Below are 18,472 nucleotides of genomic sequence, written 5' to 3' on the forward strand. Positions count from 1 at the left end.
TAACGAACTAACAGAAAAAGAACTCAAGAACACAATACCATTCACAATCTCAACAAAAAGAATAAAATACCTTGGGGCAAATTTAACTAAGGAAGTGAAGGACCTATATAATGAAAATTACAAGGCCTTTCTGAGAGAATTGGATGATGACATAAAGAGATGGAAAGACATTCCATGTACATGGATTGGAAGAATAAACATAGTTAAAATGTCCATTCTACCTAAAGCAATCTACAGATTCAACACCATCCCAATCAGAATCCCAATGACATTCTTTACAGAATTAGAACAAAGGATCCTAAAATTCATACGGGGCAACGAAAGACCCCGAATTGCTAAAGCAATCCTGAGAAAAAAGAACAAAACGGGAGGCATCACAATCCCTGACTTCAAAACATATTACAAAGCGACAGTAATCAAAACAGCATGGCACTGGTACAAAAACAGGTGCACAGATCAATGGAACACAATTGAAAGCCCAGAAATAAAACCACACATCTATGGACAGCTTATCTTTGACAAAGGAGCTGAGGGCATACAATGGAGAAAAGAAAGTCTTTCCAACAAATGGTGCTGGGAAAACTGGAAAGCCACATGTACAAGAATGAAAATTGACCATTCTTTTTCACCATTCACCAAAATAAACTCAAAATGGACCAAAGACCTAAAGGTGAGACCTGAAACCATAAGGCTTCTAGAAGCAAACGTAGGCAGTACACTCTTTGACATCAGTATTAAAAGGATGTTTTCGGACACCATGCCTTCTCAAAGAAGGGAAACAATAGAAAGAATAAACAAATGGGACTTCATCAGACTAAAGAGCTTCTTCAAGGCAAATGAAAACAGGATTGAAACAAAAAACAACCCACTAACTGGGAAAAAATATCTGCAAGTCATACATCTGACAAAGGCTTAATATCCATAATATATAAAGAACTCTCACACCTCAACAACAAAAAATCAAACAACCCAATCAAAAAATGGGCTGGAGACATGAACAGACATTTCTCCAAAGAAGATATACAGATGGCCAATAGGCACATGAAAAGATGCTCATCATCGCTGATCATCAGGGAAATGCAAATCAAAACTACACTAAGATATCACCTTACACCCATGAGAATGACAAAAATATCTAAAACTAATAGTAACAAATGTTGGAGAGGTTGTGGAGAAAAAGGAACCCTCATACACTGCTAGTGGGAATGCAAACTGGTGCAGCCACTATGGAAAACAGTATGGAGATTCCTCAAAAAATTAAAAATAGAACTACCATATGATCCAGCCATCCCACTACTGGGTATCTATCCAAAGAGCTTGAAGTTAGCAATCCCAAAAGTCGAATGCACCCCAATGTTCACTGCAGCATTATTTACAATAGCCAAGACATGGAAGCAACCTAAGTGCCCATCAACAGACGAATGGATAAAGAAGATGTGGTACATGTATACAATGGAATACTACTCAGCTGCAAAACAGAACAAAATCATTCCATTTGCAATAACATGGATGGACCTTGAGGGAATTATGTTAAGTGAAATAAGCCAGCTAGAGAAGGATAATCTGTGTATGACTCCACTCATATGAGGAATTTAAAAATATGGACTAAGAGAACAGTTTAGTGGCTACCAGGGGAAAGGTGGGGTGGGGGGTGGGCACAAAGGGTGAAGTGGTGCACCTACAACATGACTGACAAACATTAATGTACAACTGAAATTTCACAAGATTGTAACCTATCATTAACTCAATTAAAAAAAAGAAGAATTTATCAATTTTATTCGTGTTTCCAAAGAACCAACTTTTGGCCATTTTGAGCCTCTTTATTACATGTTTCTTTCTTTTCTATTTCATTAATGTCTGCTCTCATCTTTATTGTTTCCTTCCATCTACTGGGTTCTCTGGGTTCTTTTTCTAACTCCTTCAGATGAATACTTTGAGATCACTGACTTTATCAAGCTGTACATTTATATATTTTACACAAGATCATTGATATCTTATTTTGGATATATATATTTAAGACTATAAATTTACAGAACTTGAATGCATACATCAAAAAAGAATACAAAATTTTTGATATATTGTATTTTCATTATAACAGGGTTAAAATATTTTATTTCCAATATGATTTCGTCTTTAAATCATGAGACCTTTTAGAAGTGTACTGCAAAATTTCTAAACATTTAGGAATTTTGTAGTAATCTTTTCATTATTGATTGCTAATTTTAATTCCAAAGTGGTCAGATAACATATTCTTTATGATTTCAATCATTTGAAATTTGTTTATGTGCTGTATGGCCAATGATACGGTCAATTTTGGCAAACATTCCATTTGTGCTTGACAAGAATGCACATTCTCTGGTTGTTGGGTGAAATATTCCATATGCATCAATTAGGTCAAGTTCATTAATCTCATTGTTTAAATCTTCTATATCCTTATTAAAATTCTGTCTGCTTGTTCTATCAATTACTAAAAGAAGTATTAAAATTTTCTATCATGATTATAGATGTGTGTTTTTTAACCTTTTAGTTCTATATTTTGAAGTTATATTACTAGGCACATACAAATTTAAGATTATTTTATCTTCCTGGTAGATTGAACATTTAGTATTATGAAATACTCTCTTTTAACTCTTTTTTTTTTTTTTTTTTATTAATGTTATGATGGATTACAAGCTTGTGAAATTTCAGTTGTACATTTTTGTTAGTCATGTTGTGGGTACACCACTTCCCCCTCCGTACCCTCCCCCCACCCCCCCTTTTCCCTGGTAACCACCGATCAGATCTCCTTCTCAATATATTAATTTCCACCTATGAGTGGAGTCATATAGAGTTCGTCTTTCTCTGACTGACTTATTTCGCTTAATATGATGCCCTCGCGGTCCATCCACATTGTTGTGAATGGGCCAATTTCGTCTTTTCTTATGGCTGAGTAGTATTCCATTGTGTATATATACCACATCTTCTTTATCCAATCATCAGTTTCTGGGCATGTAGGCTGGTTCCACGTCTTGGCTATTGTAAATAATGCTGCGATGAACATAGGGGTGCAACGGACTCTTGAGATATCTGATATCAGGTTCTTAGGATAGATACCCAGTAATGGGATGGCTGGGTCATAGGGTATTTCTATTTTTAACTTTTTGAGAAATCTCCATACTGTTTTCCATAGTGGCTGTACCAGTTTGCATTCCCACCAACAGTGTATGAGGGTTCCTCTTTCTCCACAACCTCTCCAACATTTGTTGTTCTTGGTTTTCTCTTTTAACTCTTTAAAGTCTACTTTGATATTAGTATAATACATCAGTTTTTCTGAGGGAGGTTGGTTAGGACTTGCACAGTATATATTTCTCCATCCTTTACTTTCAATTTTTCTGTATCTTAATATTTAAAATGTGTGTCTTGTAAGCAGCATAGAGGTGGGCTTTTAAAATCCAATCTGACATTCTTTGTCTTATTTACTTTTTAAAAGATTTATTGAGGTGAAATTCACATATACTCACATAAACATAACATTAACCATTTTAAAGTAATTTAGTACTAAGCATTTAGTATATTCACAATGTTATGCAACCACCACCTCTATCTAATTCCAAAACATTTCCATCAGTCCAAAATGAACCCCATACTCATTAAGCAGTTTCTCCCCACTTTCTCCTCCCCATAGCTCCTGGCAACCACCAATCTGCAGTTCTCCCTCTATGAATTTACCTGTTTGGGATATCTTACACATGTGGAATCATACAGTATGTGACTTTGTGTCTAGGCTCTTTTACTTAGCATAATGTTTTCAAGGTCGATCCAGGTCTAGCATCAGTGCTCATTTACTTTTTACAGCTGAATAATATCCCATTGTATGTATATACCACAATTCGCTTATCCACTCATCCCCTGATGGACATTTGGGCTGTTTCCCCCTTCTGGCTTTTCTTCTTTTTTTTTTTAAAGATTTTATTTTTTCCTTTTTCTCCCCAAAGCCCCCCAGTACATAGTTGTATATTTCTCATTGTGACTTCTTCTAGCCGTGGTATGTGGGATGCTGCCTCAGCGTGGCTTGATGAGCAGTGCCATGTCTGCGCCCAGGACCCGAACCAACGAAACACTGGGACGCCTGCAGCGGAGCGCACGAACTTAACCACTCGGCCACGGGGCCAGCCCCTGGCTTTTCTGAATAGTGCTGCATGTACATATACTTGTTTGAGTACCTGTTTTCAACTCTCTTGGAAATATCAAGCCAGGAGTGGAACTGTTGGTCATATGGTGATCGTAGGTTTAACTATGTGAGGAACTGCCAAATTCTTGTCTTTTAGTTGGAGTATTATAACACTTTTACTCCTTTACTGCCCTCTGACACACACTGTGCTATTATTGGCATGTATTTTAACTGTATCACTATACATTAAAATCATAGGACATTTTTACTTTTGTTTTTACTTTGAAATAATTTCAAACTTACAGAAAAGCTACAAGAATAGAAAATGTCTGTACACCCAGATTCATTAATGTATGATATTGCCATATTTGTCTTATCCTTTCTCTATTTCTATGTATCTAAACATGCATATACACAAGAAAATATAGGCATATTTTTATATCTTATGTATACATATTGCCAGAATTCAGTGATGGAATGGATATGAGAAATGATGAAAGAGAATGTGTCAAAGATGACTAAGTTTCTGGTTTGGATAATCTAACAGATAGTGGTACATTTCACTGAGCTAAAAAACATGCAAGAGAATCAGGTTTGAGGGAGGGAACTCTTGATTTTGATTTTAGATGTGCTAACTTTGAGATGTCTTTGAGAAATCCATGGGATGTCAAGTCAGGAATTAAACATACTCGACTGGAGCTCAGAGGACAGATCAGGGCAAGAGGTATAAGTCTGGAAGTTATTTGTATTTAAAGAGTAATTGTAGCAACGGATGTGGATGACACATACGAAAAGAATTGAGAGTAGAGGGCCTAAGACTCAATTTTAAGTAATGCCAAAATTTATTAACCAAGGTATAAGAGGATGAGCCTGCAAAAGAACTGAGAAGTTGCTAGAGAAGTAGGAGGGAAGCCAGGACAATGCAGTCATGGAATCCAAGAGAAGAGTAGTTCAAGCAATGACCCAATAGTAATAGTAGTAGACAAATCACGATGACTGAAAATGTCCACTGGATTTAACAACGCAAAAGTCACTAATGTCTCTGGTGAAACCTGTTTGAGTATGATGGGCAGATAAATCCAACCAGATAGGTTGGATTGAGTTATTAGGAGGTGGATAAATAACTTTTTCAAGAGGTTTTTAATAATGATGGTGGAGAAAATATGGTCACTGAAGAATCAGCAGTGTGGTATGCAGGAAGTTTTTTTTTTTAAGGTTAAAAAAGCCATCTTAAAATAGTTGATGAAAATGATCTAGTTTGAAAGGGACAAGTTGTATATACCAGAAAGAAGGGATTATTGGTGATCGAAACACAACCTTGTGAATACACTAAAAACCACTGAATTGTATACTTTAAAAGAGTGAACTTTATGATATGTGAATTTATCTCAATAAAGTCTCTTAAAAACAACAACAACAAAAAGAAGGGATGACTAACAGTATAAGGTTTCTGAAAAGTTAGCAAGTGATAAAATCCAAGGAATTAGAATAACTGGCCATAGATAAGAGGAGTGAATAAATAGGCTTTAGGTTTGGCTAGTGGAAAAGTGAGATAATTCCTACTCAGAGGGCTTTTGTTTTATTTTATTTTTTAAGATTGGCACCTGAGTTAACAGCTGTTGCCAATCTTCTTCTTTTTTTTTTTTTGCTTCTTCTCCCCAAAGCCCCCCAGTGCATAGCTGTATATTCTACTTGTAGGTCCTTCTGGTTGTGCTATGTGAGACACTGCCTCAGCATGGCTTGATGAGCAGTGCTAGGTCCATGCCCAGGATCCAAACCGGCAAAACCATGGGCCACTGAAGTGGAGCACGCAAACTTAACCACTTGGCCACAGGCCAGCCCTTTATTTAGATTTTTGAAGTAGCAGGCAAGCTCATCTGCTGAGGGTAGGGATGGATGAAAGTAGGGAGTGAGCATAATTAAGAGGTTTGAGGAGAGTAGGGAAGCAATTGCAGCAGAGAGTAGGAGGGCAAATAGGAAAGCTGGACATAGCAAGGGCCCACCTGAGGTTGGTAATAATGACTTTACGGGGATACAAACATGTCCTAGTCTTAATTCTCTCCATCTGTGTTTGGTTGGTTACAGGCAAGGAGAAAGTGGACAGGCGGGCATATTCAGGAAAGTATGCCTATAGCATATGGCACCATAATATCAGTTCTTATGTGAGTTCATTTCCCTCAGGGTATATATAAATAGATGATTCTAAAGTAGTCTGGCCTCAAATGAGTCTAATTCTCACGAACCTTGCTTGAAACAGTTTCTGCTGAGGGTACAGTCCTACCCAGAAAATAGTCTCCTGGCCAGAACTGGTGGGCACTTCTATGCAGTGGCCTCATGCAAAAAAAGTCTGCCAAAATGGGAATAAACTGAGGCAATCAGAGGCTTGCTCTCAGGAATTGGAATTAGGAAATACCAAGATAATACAATTAGAGGCTTAAGCTGAAAGGATACACTGAAAGAACAGAAGATAGAATAAATTGCATGACATGACAAATAAGTTAATTATAAGTAAGCAGAAATCAGGAATAAAAGCAATATACAAAACAGCAGGTGAACTCTAGAGGTGGCAGAAAAAAACTAAGAATTCTAGTGAAGTAAAAATGAAGAACATCTGAGTTACGTGAACGGCAGAGCGCCACAGAGAAGCCACAAAGACGTCTGCCCAATTCTTAGGTGCTGTCCTGGGCTGATTTACAATTCAACTCCAAAAGGCCTGGCCATACCACACTTAATGATCTTGAATATTTTTGGATTTCCATTTTCCTTATTGCATTGTATTTTAAAAATAAAAATACATTTCTTGAAATAGCCTACGTTGAATCTCTGTTTCTTACAACTAAAAGACCCTAATCAAAAAATACAATAAAACTTCTGTGATTAAATGACTCAGCAGATTTTCATCTCTAGCAGATCTTACCTATACGTTCACATAATGTATTACCAAACAAGAAGTGAAATTTTTTCCCCTAAAATCTGAAAAGAAAAACAATGAATTGCTTAAAGTAATGACTATAAAACTAAGAAAGTAAAATATACAGTGTTAAGATGACCATTAGATCAGTCCTGGTCAATGACGCCCACACTCTCATTCTTCTCATCCCAGTTCAAGAAGGAGACATTTCACCTCAGTCTTTCCCACTGCCACCTTAAGAGCATCATTGTCCAAAAAACCCTCATTTATTCTTAATTACTATGAGAATCATTTCTCCTGGACCAAGGAAGCAGTCCATCCTACCACAGTCTGACTCCCACATTGGTATTGCCACATCAAATTAAGAAACTTGTCACTCTTACTTTGAAAATTTCATAACCCCTTTCCTTTGGGGTATGTGTATTATGTAGACCCAAATAATAAACTACAATAATTTCTAATCACATCCCTGGCTCATGCATTTTTAAATGGGCTGGTATATTTTTAACTTCAGAGTTCATTTCCATAAGTTTTATTTTATAAAAGCAATAAAATCAAAGTAGAAAAACATTTAAGGGGAAAGCATTCATATCTCTACCTCCCTAAGCCACTATTATCACTTAATATTTTCTTCTAAACTATTTTCAATGGAAAACTAAAGAAGTCATGAAAATAAGGAGGAAGGAAGAGATACAGGGAACATTCAGGGGATTAAATCAAGAGGATGGGATGTAAATGGTAAAGGAAAGAAAGGAGTCAAAGATATTGGGTTTTAGTTCAAACAATTTGGTTCCATTAACTGAATTAGAGACTATGTGGACAGACAAAATATGGGGAGACAGACGAATGAATGCTACCCACCATCACCAAGTACTTTTAGTATCTTGGTCTTTTAGAAACATTCTTTTTTAGTCATGTAAGAATGGCTCTGGAAGGATACATAAGGCTCTAAAGAGAAGAAAAGGGTAAATGAGAAGACAGAAGTCGGAGGGAGAATTATGTTTTTACAGTATATCCTTTTGGATATTTTGATTTTAGCGAAAAACATATCTATTACATACTTAAATATTTTTAATGATTTTTTTAAAGTTATGTAAAAATCAACTTTAAAAACCACCGTCAGAATAATGAGATGAAATCTGCTAACAGCTATATGTTTTCAGGGACATTACTTAACTCAGAGATATTGACAGGAAAAAAGGACTCAATTACAATTTCTGGTTGCCTCCATTAGTTGTTCAATTAGATAACTGTTAGTTCTATGAATATTTTTTTAACTACGGTAATGTCCAAATAATTGATCAATATAAAATAAGCTGTTCCTTAAAGCCTTCTACTTTCATTTTCCAAATTTTGTCTTTCCAAATGGAATGTATAGACACTTAAATAGATTTAAAATCAATCTTGATCTTGATGCCTTGGTGTTATTATTATGGCTTGAACTGTGTCCTCCAAAAAGATATGTTGAAGTCCTAACCCCTGGTACTCAAAGTGTGACCTTACTTGAAAATTACAGCCATGCATTGCTTAATGACAGGGATACGTTCTGAGAAATGCAACATTACGTGATTCATCCTTATGCGAACTTCATAGAGTACACTGAAGGGGCACAAAATTTGCCACCCCAAAATGTGCCTCTTTAATATGAGGATTATTTTAGGCTGATTATTATTATTATTATTTTTGAGGAAGATCAGCCCTGAGCTAACATCTGCTGCCAATCTTCCTCTTTTTGCTCAGGAAGACTGGCCTTGAGGTAACATCTGTGCCCATCTTCCTCTACTTTATATGTGGGAAACCTGCCACAGCATGGCTTGATAAGCGGTGCGTGGGTCTGCACCCAGGATCCAAACTGGTGAACCCTGGGCCGCGGAAGCAGAACATGCAAACTTAACCGTTACACAACCAGGCTGGCCCCTAGACAGATTATTCCTAAGGAACAAAAGACTCACAAAACTTTTCTTATTATCTTCCCCTTAAGAATTCAGATAAAAACAAAAAACCTGTCTGAGGAAGTGAGCTATTACCTTAGCACAACATGAACTAGGTGGCAGACAGGGAGGAACCCGGGAAAGTCTGTTTGTTGGGCTCCCTCTGTATTCTTCTGTTTCTGTGTGGCCAAACACTTGTTTTCCAACTATCTGCTCCTTTTCACCTACTTGTGAATTGCCTTTCTTCCCTTTGAAGTCCCTGACTCTCCTGACCCCCAATATCTTCTTCTGTTTTTAGCTGAGGATGGTGTTTAAGGTGAGGGCTTGGGCCACTTTGGTGAGTTACTCAATTCTCCTGGGTTTCTCCCATGCATACATGTTATTAAACTTTTGTTTTTCTCCTGTTAATATGTCTCATGTCAACTTAATTCTTAGACCAGCCAGAAGAACCTAAAAGGGTAGAAGAAAATTTCCTCCTCCCCTGCAGAATTTACACAAACTTAGATGGTATAACATACTACACACTAATCTTATGGCACTAATCTTATGGGACCACTGTCATACATATGGTTCGTGTTGACCGAAATGTTGTTATGCAGCACACGACTTTAGTGAAGATGAGGCCATACTGGAGTAAGAGTAGGGTAGACCCTCAATAAAATCATGACTGGTGTCCTTACAAGAAGAGGGAAATTTGGACAGAGACATAGAGGGAAGATGGCCAGGTGAAGATGGAGGCAGAGATTGCAGTTGTACTGCCACAAACCAGAAGCTGAAGAGCTAAGAAAGGATTCTCCCCTAGAGGCTTCGGAAGGAGCATGGCCTTGCCAACATCTTGATGTCAGACTTGCAGCCTCCAGAAGTGTAAAACACATACTTCTATTTCTGTAAGCCATCAGTGTGTGGTACTTGTTACTGCAGCCCTCAAAAACTAAAATACTTGGCTAATTAATACCAATAGGAAATGTTTATCCCAATCTTGCCTTCTTTAGTGCTTCAGTTTTACCAAAGACAGCAAGACCCAGTATGAAAAGGGACTTTATGTCAGAATTTACCAACCTCACACTTAGGAAAGATTCTGTTTTGGCATTAAAAAGTTGGCTCATGTTTTATGCTACAGTATATACCTAATCCAACTTTTCCCTGCTTATTTACATAAAAATACAAATGACATCCAAATCTAGAAAATGGAAACTTCATAGGAAAAGAGGTTTGAACGTTGGATTTCTGAAAGATTATCCTGAAAATAAAGACACATTTGAATGAATACTAAGGAATAATCAGGTAAATACCTAGTGAACAAAGTGATCTACCTGTTTTTCCTCTAACTTCCTGGGATCTATGTCCAATTAAAGTCCCTGATTCTGGTAGCAAAGATTACAAACATAAACTGAAGACAAGAAGCCAATCACATATTACACCTTTAGACCATTTGTTAGAGAAAATCAGGAAACATTTTTTTAGAAACTCCCCTCAGGAATCAGTTGATGATATAATCACATAGGTTCCCCTCTTTGTATCGGGAAGACTAAGGCTAAATCAGAAGCATGGAAAAATATCGAACACCCACAAATTAAACTTGTGATCCTAAAGAACAACCAAAAACAGGACAAAAAATTTAAACGCACATTGGGTGAACAGTTGTGTAGCAGAGGCTGTCAGTGCCCTGCCCATATCCCCTTTGCTCTCATAGGTCCAGCAAATGTTGATGGCCTCTTACTGAAAGCATCTGTAACTCTGCCTAAGCGCTGTGCTCAGACCACAGAGACGTCAGGTGCCAGGGAGTTAACAATCCTAGGAGTAGCCCATTACCAAAGACTGATGGAAATTAGTTGATAATTACCCCAGCTTCCTCATCCTTCCAACAGAAAAACCAGAAGACACTTCTACCCTGTTTTCCAGAGCTCCGTAGCAGGACTGAGGCCCAGCTGCTCAGGGTTTCCACCTGCTTATTTACAGCCTTTGTATCACCTTCCTTCCCTTCCTGGTCTGAATTCCTCACTCTCTGATGTGTGCTTCCCTGAAACAGCTCCCAAGGAAACTACCTGCACTCCAATCCTTGCCTCTGGGTCTACTTCTGAGGAAACCCAACCTAAGCCCTAAACCTAAGTTTAGCTTAAAAAAGGCAAAAAGTCTCATCCATGACTCAAAATGGCTTTGCCACTGAAAACGGCACAGTCTTGAGAAAACTCACAGGGAGTTTCTTCAGTTTCTTCTTAATCTTTATTTCTAAATGACACTGCCTACACAATTTTCAGGCTAGTGAAGATGGAAGTGATCCCAAAGACTATGACTTCTCACACGTGCATCTTTTCCACCTTCACATCCCCTACCTTATTCCTTTTCCAACTCCAGACAGAAACTTCAAAACTTTCGCCAGTGCAAAACTAAAATCACAGTTTGATGGATGCAGGTCAGAAACAGCTAAGGACAATGTATATGCATTTAATTCCTTTTTTTGGAGGCCACTTAAAGGGAATACTTTCCTTAGATCTTTTTTCTAAATGAAAAAATTAATAATACATGAAAAACGTGAGATAAGAGAGGTACAGAGGCTAACGAAGTGCCCACTAGTCACTTACTCTCATACCTACTCCCCTTTCCAAACACTTCACTATTAATACTTATTTTACTTTCCAAATGTTTACTGTGAAAACATGATTGAGTGTATTTCTATACCTCTTCTGATGCACTTATAAAAATACAGCCATCATTTTTTACATAAACTGGACTATACTGTACATATTATATGACTTGCTTTTTTTTAAGGCAAACATAAAAATAAACCAACTACTTACAAAACTAATTCATTCTCAAACACCTTTCCATAGTTAACATTGGTTTCCATCTTCATCAACTGTCATATTGTTATATTATGCTATCAGGCAAATTCTTGGCAAAATTATATCCAGGAGACCTCCATTTTCAAAAATAATGAACTAGGTGATCCAGGGTAACCCCCTCTCTAAAGACAACAATAAAATAGGTCTAAATATAGAAAATATCTTCTTAATAGTACCAAGGACCTAGTAAGATAGCGAGGCATTACCAGACAAGAAAGGGGCCGGGAGTGAGGAGGCCTAACCCACTTATCCCTGTGGTGGGGGGAGGGGGTGTGGAGAGAGAAGGTCTAGAGCAGCGACCCTCCAACTTTAGCACATGCAAGAATCACCTGGAAAGCTTATTAAAACCTATCCCCAGAGATCCTGATTTATCTGTAGCTTACATTTCCAATAAGCTCCCAGGTGAAGTGATGTTGCTGGTCTGAGGACCACACTTCTAACTGCCTCTGATCTAGACTAGAGGCTGGGACAGTTGGGGATGAGGAAAGTATAGAAATGATGTGGGGAACACATATTGCACCAGAGACTCCATGGAATATCAACCCCTCCTTTCATCTGCCCCTTCTCACCTTCATCTCTCAACAGGTTGTGATGCCCCCACTGCTTTTGGCCACTTTTACCTAGGGTCATGTGTCAGTCCTCAGGAAAGAGGTACTATGCCACAGCTCCTCGATTTTATGACAGAGGTGGCACTTTGGTGGAGTAGGGAAAGGACAGTCTTTTTAAAAAATGGTGCTGCAGGGGCGGTGCGGTGGCATAGTGTTTTAAGTTCACATGCTCAGTTTTGGTGGTCCAGGGTTCGCAGGTTCAGATCCCAGGCATGGACCTACACACCACTCATCAAGCCATGCTGTGGCAGCATCCCACATACAAAAATAGAGGAAAACTGGCATAAATGTTAGCTCAGTGACAATCTTCCTCAAGCAAAAGGAGGAAGACTGGCAACAGATGTTAGCTCAGGGCCAATCTTCTTCATACACACACACACAAAAAGGTACTGGAACACAAGTTTTCCATATGGGGAAAAAATTAAATCAGATACCTGCCTTACACTATTTACACAAAATAAATTCCAGGGGGTTAATGACTTAAATGTGAAAGGTAAAACAATAAAGCTTTTAGAAGACAGGAGATCATCTTAATGATCTTAAGGAGGAAAAATTTTTTTAAACAAGACACAAAAAGCACTAACCTTAAAATTAAGACCTCTTCATCAAAAGATACCATAAAAAGAGCAAAAACAAAAGCCATAGAGTGGGAGAAGATATTTGTAACCCATTTAAAATGAATGACTAGTATCCAGAATATACAAGTAACCTCCACAAATTAATGAGAAAAAGACACTAATTTAATAGAAAATGAACAAAAGAATTAGAACAGGTACTTTACAAAAGAGGAAATCCTAAAGGGCCAGTAATTATATAAAAAAAAAAGGTCTCCAGTTTTAAATAGTTATTTAGTACCATAACCAAATACCATTACATAGCTATCAAATTGCAAAAACGAAAATCTGATAATACAAGTGTTGACAACAGAATAAACTCTCATATACTAAGAAACCAGTGTTATCTAGTGCAGTTGAAGATATACATATACTACTGACTTCTAGACATAGGCCTTAGACTACCCTTATGTATGCCAGGATGTAAAAGAATTTTCAGGGTGCACTGTTCATAATTATCAAAAACTTGGGGGGAAAAGTCAAATGCCCAGTGACAGTATTAAGAGATTTTAAAATTATGGTATATTCTTTCAATGAAATATTTTACAGTAAAGAAATAAATGAATTAAAGATAAATGCAAGATGAAAGAATTGTAGAAAATAATGTTGAGTGAAAAATGCTCACATAAACACATACAACATGATACCATTTATACAAAGTTTGAAATCAGGAAAAACGAATTCATATTGTCTTAGGTGGCACACACAGTGGTATAAAAAACCAAGGGTATTACTAGTGTAAATTTCAGAATTGTGGGTATCTATGGGAAGATGGAGCATGTTAAGACTGGTAAGTGATGGAGATATTTTGGGGTGCTGTTAATGTTGTATTTCTTGACACGCAAGTAGGTTTTACCACGCTTTGTTTTACAACTATTTGTTAAACTATACACGTGAAGTTAATGCATCTTTTTCGAGACATATTTTACAATTTAAAAAAATGTTGGGAAGGGGCTGGCCCCGTGGCCGAGTGGTTAAGTTCGCGCGCTCCGCTGCAGGCGGCCCAGTGTTTCCTTGGTTCGAATCCTGGGCGCGGACATGACACTGCTCATCAGACCACGCTGAGGCGGCGTCCCTCATGCCACAACTAGAGGAACCCACAACGAAGAATATACAACTATGTACCAGGGGGCTTTGGGGAGAAAAAGGAAATAATAAAATCTTAAAAAAAAAAAAAAAAAATGTTGGGAAAAAAAGATATTGCCCCTGTAGTCAAATTTATGTTGTTAAAACATGTGATCTAGGGGCTGGCCCGGTGGCACAGCGGTTAAGTGCCCACGTTCCGCTTTGGCGGCCCGGGGTTCACCAGTTCCGATCCCAGGTGTGGACATGTCATCACTTGGCATGCCACACTGTGGTAGGCATCCCACATATAAAGCAGAGGAAGATGGGCATGGATGTTAGTTCAGGGCCAGTCCTCCTCAGCGAAAAGAGGAGGATTGGCAGCAGTTAGCTCAAGGCTAATCTCCCTCAAAAAAAAAAAAAAAAAATTGATCTACAATTTATTAAGTGTGAAATCTTCAGCAATTCATCAAACTTCTTGAACTTTGGGCTTCCTCAGTTTTTCCATTGAGATAACAATATATTATCTTGCATGTTGTGAAGTTTAAATAAGATAACACATATAAAAAATGTCCAGCAGTTCAATAAATAGAAATCTAAGATGCTTCTGCATTGAATGATTTAGTATCGTAAAGATGTTAGTCCTCTCTAAATTGAGTTACAGATCTAACCCAAATCCCATTTTTGTTAACAACAAACTAAAAAAAAATTTCTAAAGAGTCATCTGTTTTACCACACCTCCCATTGTTGGGTTTGCTACAAGATAATCTGCAGCGTGCATTCTCTATAGAGGTAATATTACTTCTACAGGGGCAAAAATTGATTCTTGGGAGTGGAAAAAACTTAGTTATTAAAACGGTTTGTGGCCCTCCAAAGCTCAATCTTATCCAACAAATTCTTACTCATTACTATTTAATTTCTCTCAGTATGGAGAAATTAATTAATTTAAATTAAATTTTGATTAATGTTTTTCCTTAGAAATGGTGATAATTTAAACAAAAGGTTGAGAAACACTGATCTATAACCTATTCTGAAGCAGTTGAATCTTCTATGAGGAAAGAAAACGATGGAATAATCATAGTTCTTGGAAATGAGAACATTAGGCTATAATGCTTTCCATCTATCCAGAACAGCTGGATGGGGAAAGGGAAAACGAATGGGGAGAAGGTGATCAGAGTTTTCTGTACAACAAGTCCCAGCCATGCTTTCCAATCTTGTTCAGAAAGTTTAGGAAAATGCTTAGAAATGAGAAGAAAATGCTATTACAAGGAGCAATAGTTCTAGTTTTCTTTGAGAGGAAAAGCCAGGAAAAGGTAGCCCAAGAATTTCAGAAGAACCTGATGCCCCTTTCTCACATTTAAGTAAAAGCAAGATGGATAAACTTATTTTTAAGACAGTTAATGTTTCTGAAAGACATATACATGTCAGTAAGTTTCAATGAACTAAGGGATGACTGCATAAGGATTTATTCTAATCAGTACCTATGCTGTTTGGGACAAATAAATTGCTTTCAATCTCAACAACTTTCTCACATTTTTTTTCCCTTTTCAAAAAGGAATATTTTTCATATCCATATTTTTAATCCCCTTTTCCATCCTAAATCCTGTACAATTTCCTCAGACAAATCTCTCTCTGTTCTCCATTCTATTTGAATAGGAAAAAACTCAAATAACCAGATATTAAGATGTTAAGAGAAGTAAAATGACTTGGATTTACTCCAGACTATCAAGTAAATCAGTAGCACAACAGAGGTCTCTCTGTTCAAAGACCAGGCACTTCTGACGATTATTTATTGATACAGCGCCTAAGTTTAGAAGTTGACTCTGTAATTGATTTCTTCCTTAACATTGTAGAGCTCCCTAATCAACTGTGAGTTTTCCAAACTTATTAAAAATAAATGAGGAAGAAAAAAAGATAATCACAGTTTCTGAAAATGAAAAAATTAAAAATAAGCACGTATTAAAAATATATGACAAGTTAAAAAGAAAGAAAATCCTTCCTATGACAAAGAAGCATAAAAACCAAGAACAGCTTATGGGAGATATTAATAAATGAGAAAATATATAAGTGGGCATTGCTTTTTTAATGTAAAAGAAATTTGATATTTAAACTAAAAGCTTCAAAACTGATTTTGAAACATTTATTATAATATTACTGATAATTATCCACTACAGTGTGATAGGAAACACATTTGAATATTAAAGACAATGACATGAGTTATTCACTCCATAAAAAATTAAAATTATCTGTAGATTTTAATAGCGCACTCATTCAGTCAACCCCTATGGAAGATCAATTCCTTGCATAAATTCACTGCTTCAAATCCACAAAACTCACGTGTTCAGTCATTTCTCTAAATCCAGTAAGTTTTTCATCATAAAACCACACTTCTCTGACACTAAAACTTAAGGATATACATAGTAACCATATAAACGCTCAATATTACTGCTAAATATTGCTTGCAAAGAACACCTTAAATAGTCTGTCACTACGACCTTTGTTGCCAAAACAAAAACGAAGTTTCTCAACAACTTTTCAAACAGAAATGACCTTTAGATTCTTAAACTCCATAACAATATTAGACATTTTATCTGCTTTATTTTTAAAAAAATTAATCAAGAAAAATGAACTCAAGTATCTGAAGAAACTGTAAATTTTTACTTACATATTCAGGTTTTAGTTTTTTATCTCCTCCTCTGACAGCCACTTTTTCTAGTTTATCTATAATGGGCCCAATCATTTCCTCATCTTTAAGCTGAAGCTCTTCATGTATTATTTCTATATCTCGAATAGGATCTACACTTCCTTCAACATGCGTGATATCATCATCTTCAAAAGCACCTAAAATGAATTAAAGGGAAGCAATTCAATAAACAAATGATAGAGAAGATCATTATTAGAGTGAACAAAGATTCCTAGAAGGTTATCAATTTATTCAAATTATTCTGAATTCTTGCAAGTAGGACATAATATTTTTATTTTCCTATTTAGTAATATCTAGGGCACTAGCAACAAAACAGTAGTTTAAGAGCCTCAACATCTCAAAAACTAAGTGACGTAAATAAAATTATGATCTTTACAGAAAAGAAAATTATGCTCCAGAACTACTGGTATTTTCAGGTTTGGTACATTAAAAGAGCCTGAATTCCAGGCATGAGAGCCTGAAGTTCTAAACTGCACTATTAGGGTTTCCAAGGGAAACTGGATTTGGGGGGGTCGGGGGAGGAGGTGAAATCATCTGGCAGGCCTCTTCCCTGCTTCAATCTACTTTATCACTGTGGTTCTGACGGTGATTAGATAATGAACCACTCAGACACACAATTTACACAGCAGCTAATTTCATCGGCCTGATTTGAGGGTATGGTTTTTAGGGGGCTATCAAAGAAGCAGATGAAGGTGCATTTGTCATATATGAGTGACAACCATTCACACTATCTGAACAAAATGATGCTGGCCCTTATTAGAAACACATGCTATTATCACATATTTAAAGTGCAGTTGAAGCCATAATTTCAAATTGCCAACTGGAAACATAAGGGTAAAACAACCAGATATTACTGAAGCATGTGTACTGACTTTATGCCCTTTTGAAGACATAATGTGGCAACATAATTCAACTGAGATTTACTCAAATTACCAGATAAAGAACAGTATAACAAAAATGAACAAATACCAAGAAATATTATAAACAGAAAGCAATGATGTACCCACAAAACAAGAAACACATTTATAAACAAATTAATTTAATTAAAATTACCAATTAGATTATACTCCCAAAATGAGATGTTTTCAAACATAAAGCATCAATTATTTTAGATAGAGGTATCATAGGAATCATGAAAGACAGTTTGATAAGAGAAAAACAGTGACTATAGCTCATTCTTATATACCAAAGACCAAGATATTCTCACTACAGGTTACAAGGAGTTTTTAAATATAATTTCCCATAATTAAAAATAATCGTTGTTTGTATCTTAGTGAGGAATTATTCAGTAATAATAGTAAAAAATAGTATATTATGCAATTAAAATATAAGTATTTAAAATAACACAAGTATTCTTGGCATACAACTGATGTATTATATAGTGACAAATTCATATGAACAAAATTGTCAAGAAATAGGGAGGTAATATCTTACTAATAAACACACTAGACAAACAGTGGTTTAGGTAAATTTTTTAAATATTTGAAAAGTATGAAAGAAGTCTCTCTAGAAGCACAATATTATTTACTTATGATTGGAGGCACTTCATACAAATGGCACAATAAAACAGGAAAATAAAAATAAAAGTTAGCTTCCCAGCAGTCAGAGCAACAAAGGAAACATGGTCAGTTCAGTTATAGAAATAACTA

The 18,472-nt window shown here is 36.5% G+C and overlaps 1 protein-coding gene across 4 annotated transcripts in view; it reads right to left on the minus strand.

Moving 5' to 3' along the window:
* The window catches only part of OLA1 (Obg like ATPase 1), a 164,065-nt gene that overhangs the window by 53,135 nt on the left and 92,458 nt on the right, over nt 1-18,472 (minus strand). For all 4 annotated transcript variants that reach the window (XM_014846610.3, XM_070508126.1, XM_014846612.3 and 1 more), the window contains one exon: nt 16,785-16,960. In XM_014846610.3, coding sequence (XP_014702096.1) covers nt 16,785-16,960 — 176 coding nt within the window. The remainder of the gene's footprint in view (nt 1-16,784; nt 16,961-18,472) is intronic.

The sequence above is a fragment of the Equus asinus genome, chromosome 4 (genome assembly GCF_041296235.1).
Source record: "Equus asinus isolate D_3611 breed Donkey chromosome 4, EquAss-T2T_v2, whole genome shotgun sequence".
Taxonomy (NCBI): domain Eukaryota; kingdom Metazoa; phylum Chordata; class Mammalia; order Perissodactyla; family Equidae; genus Equus; species Equus asinus.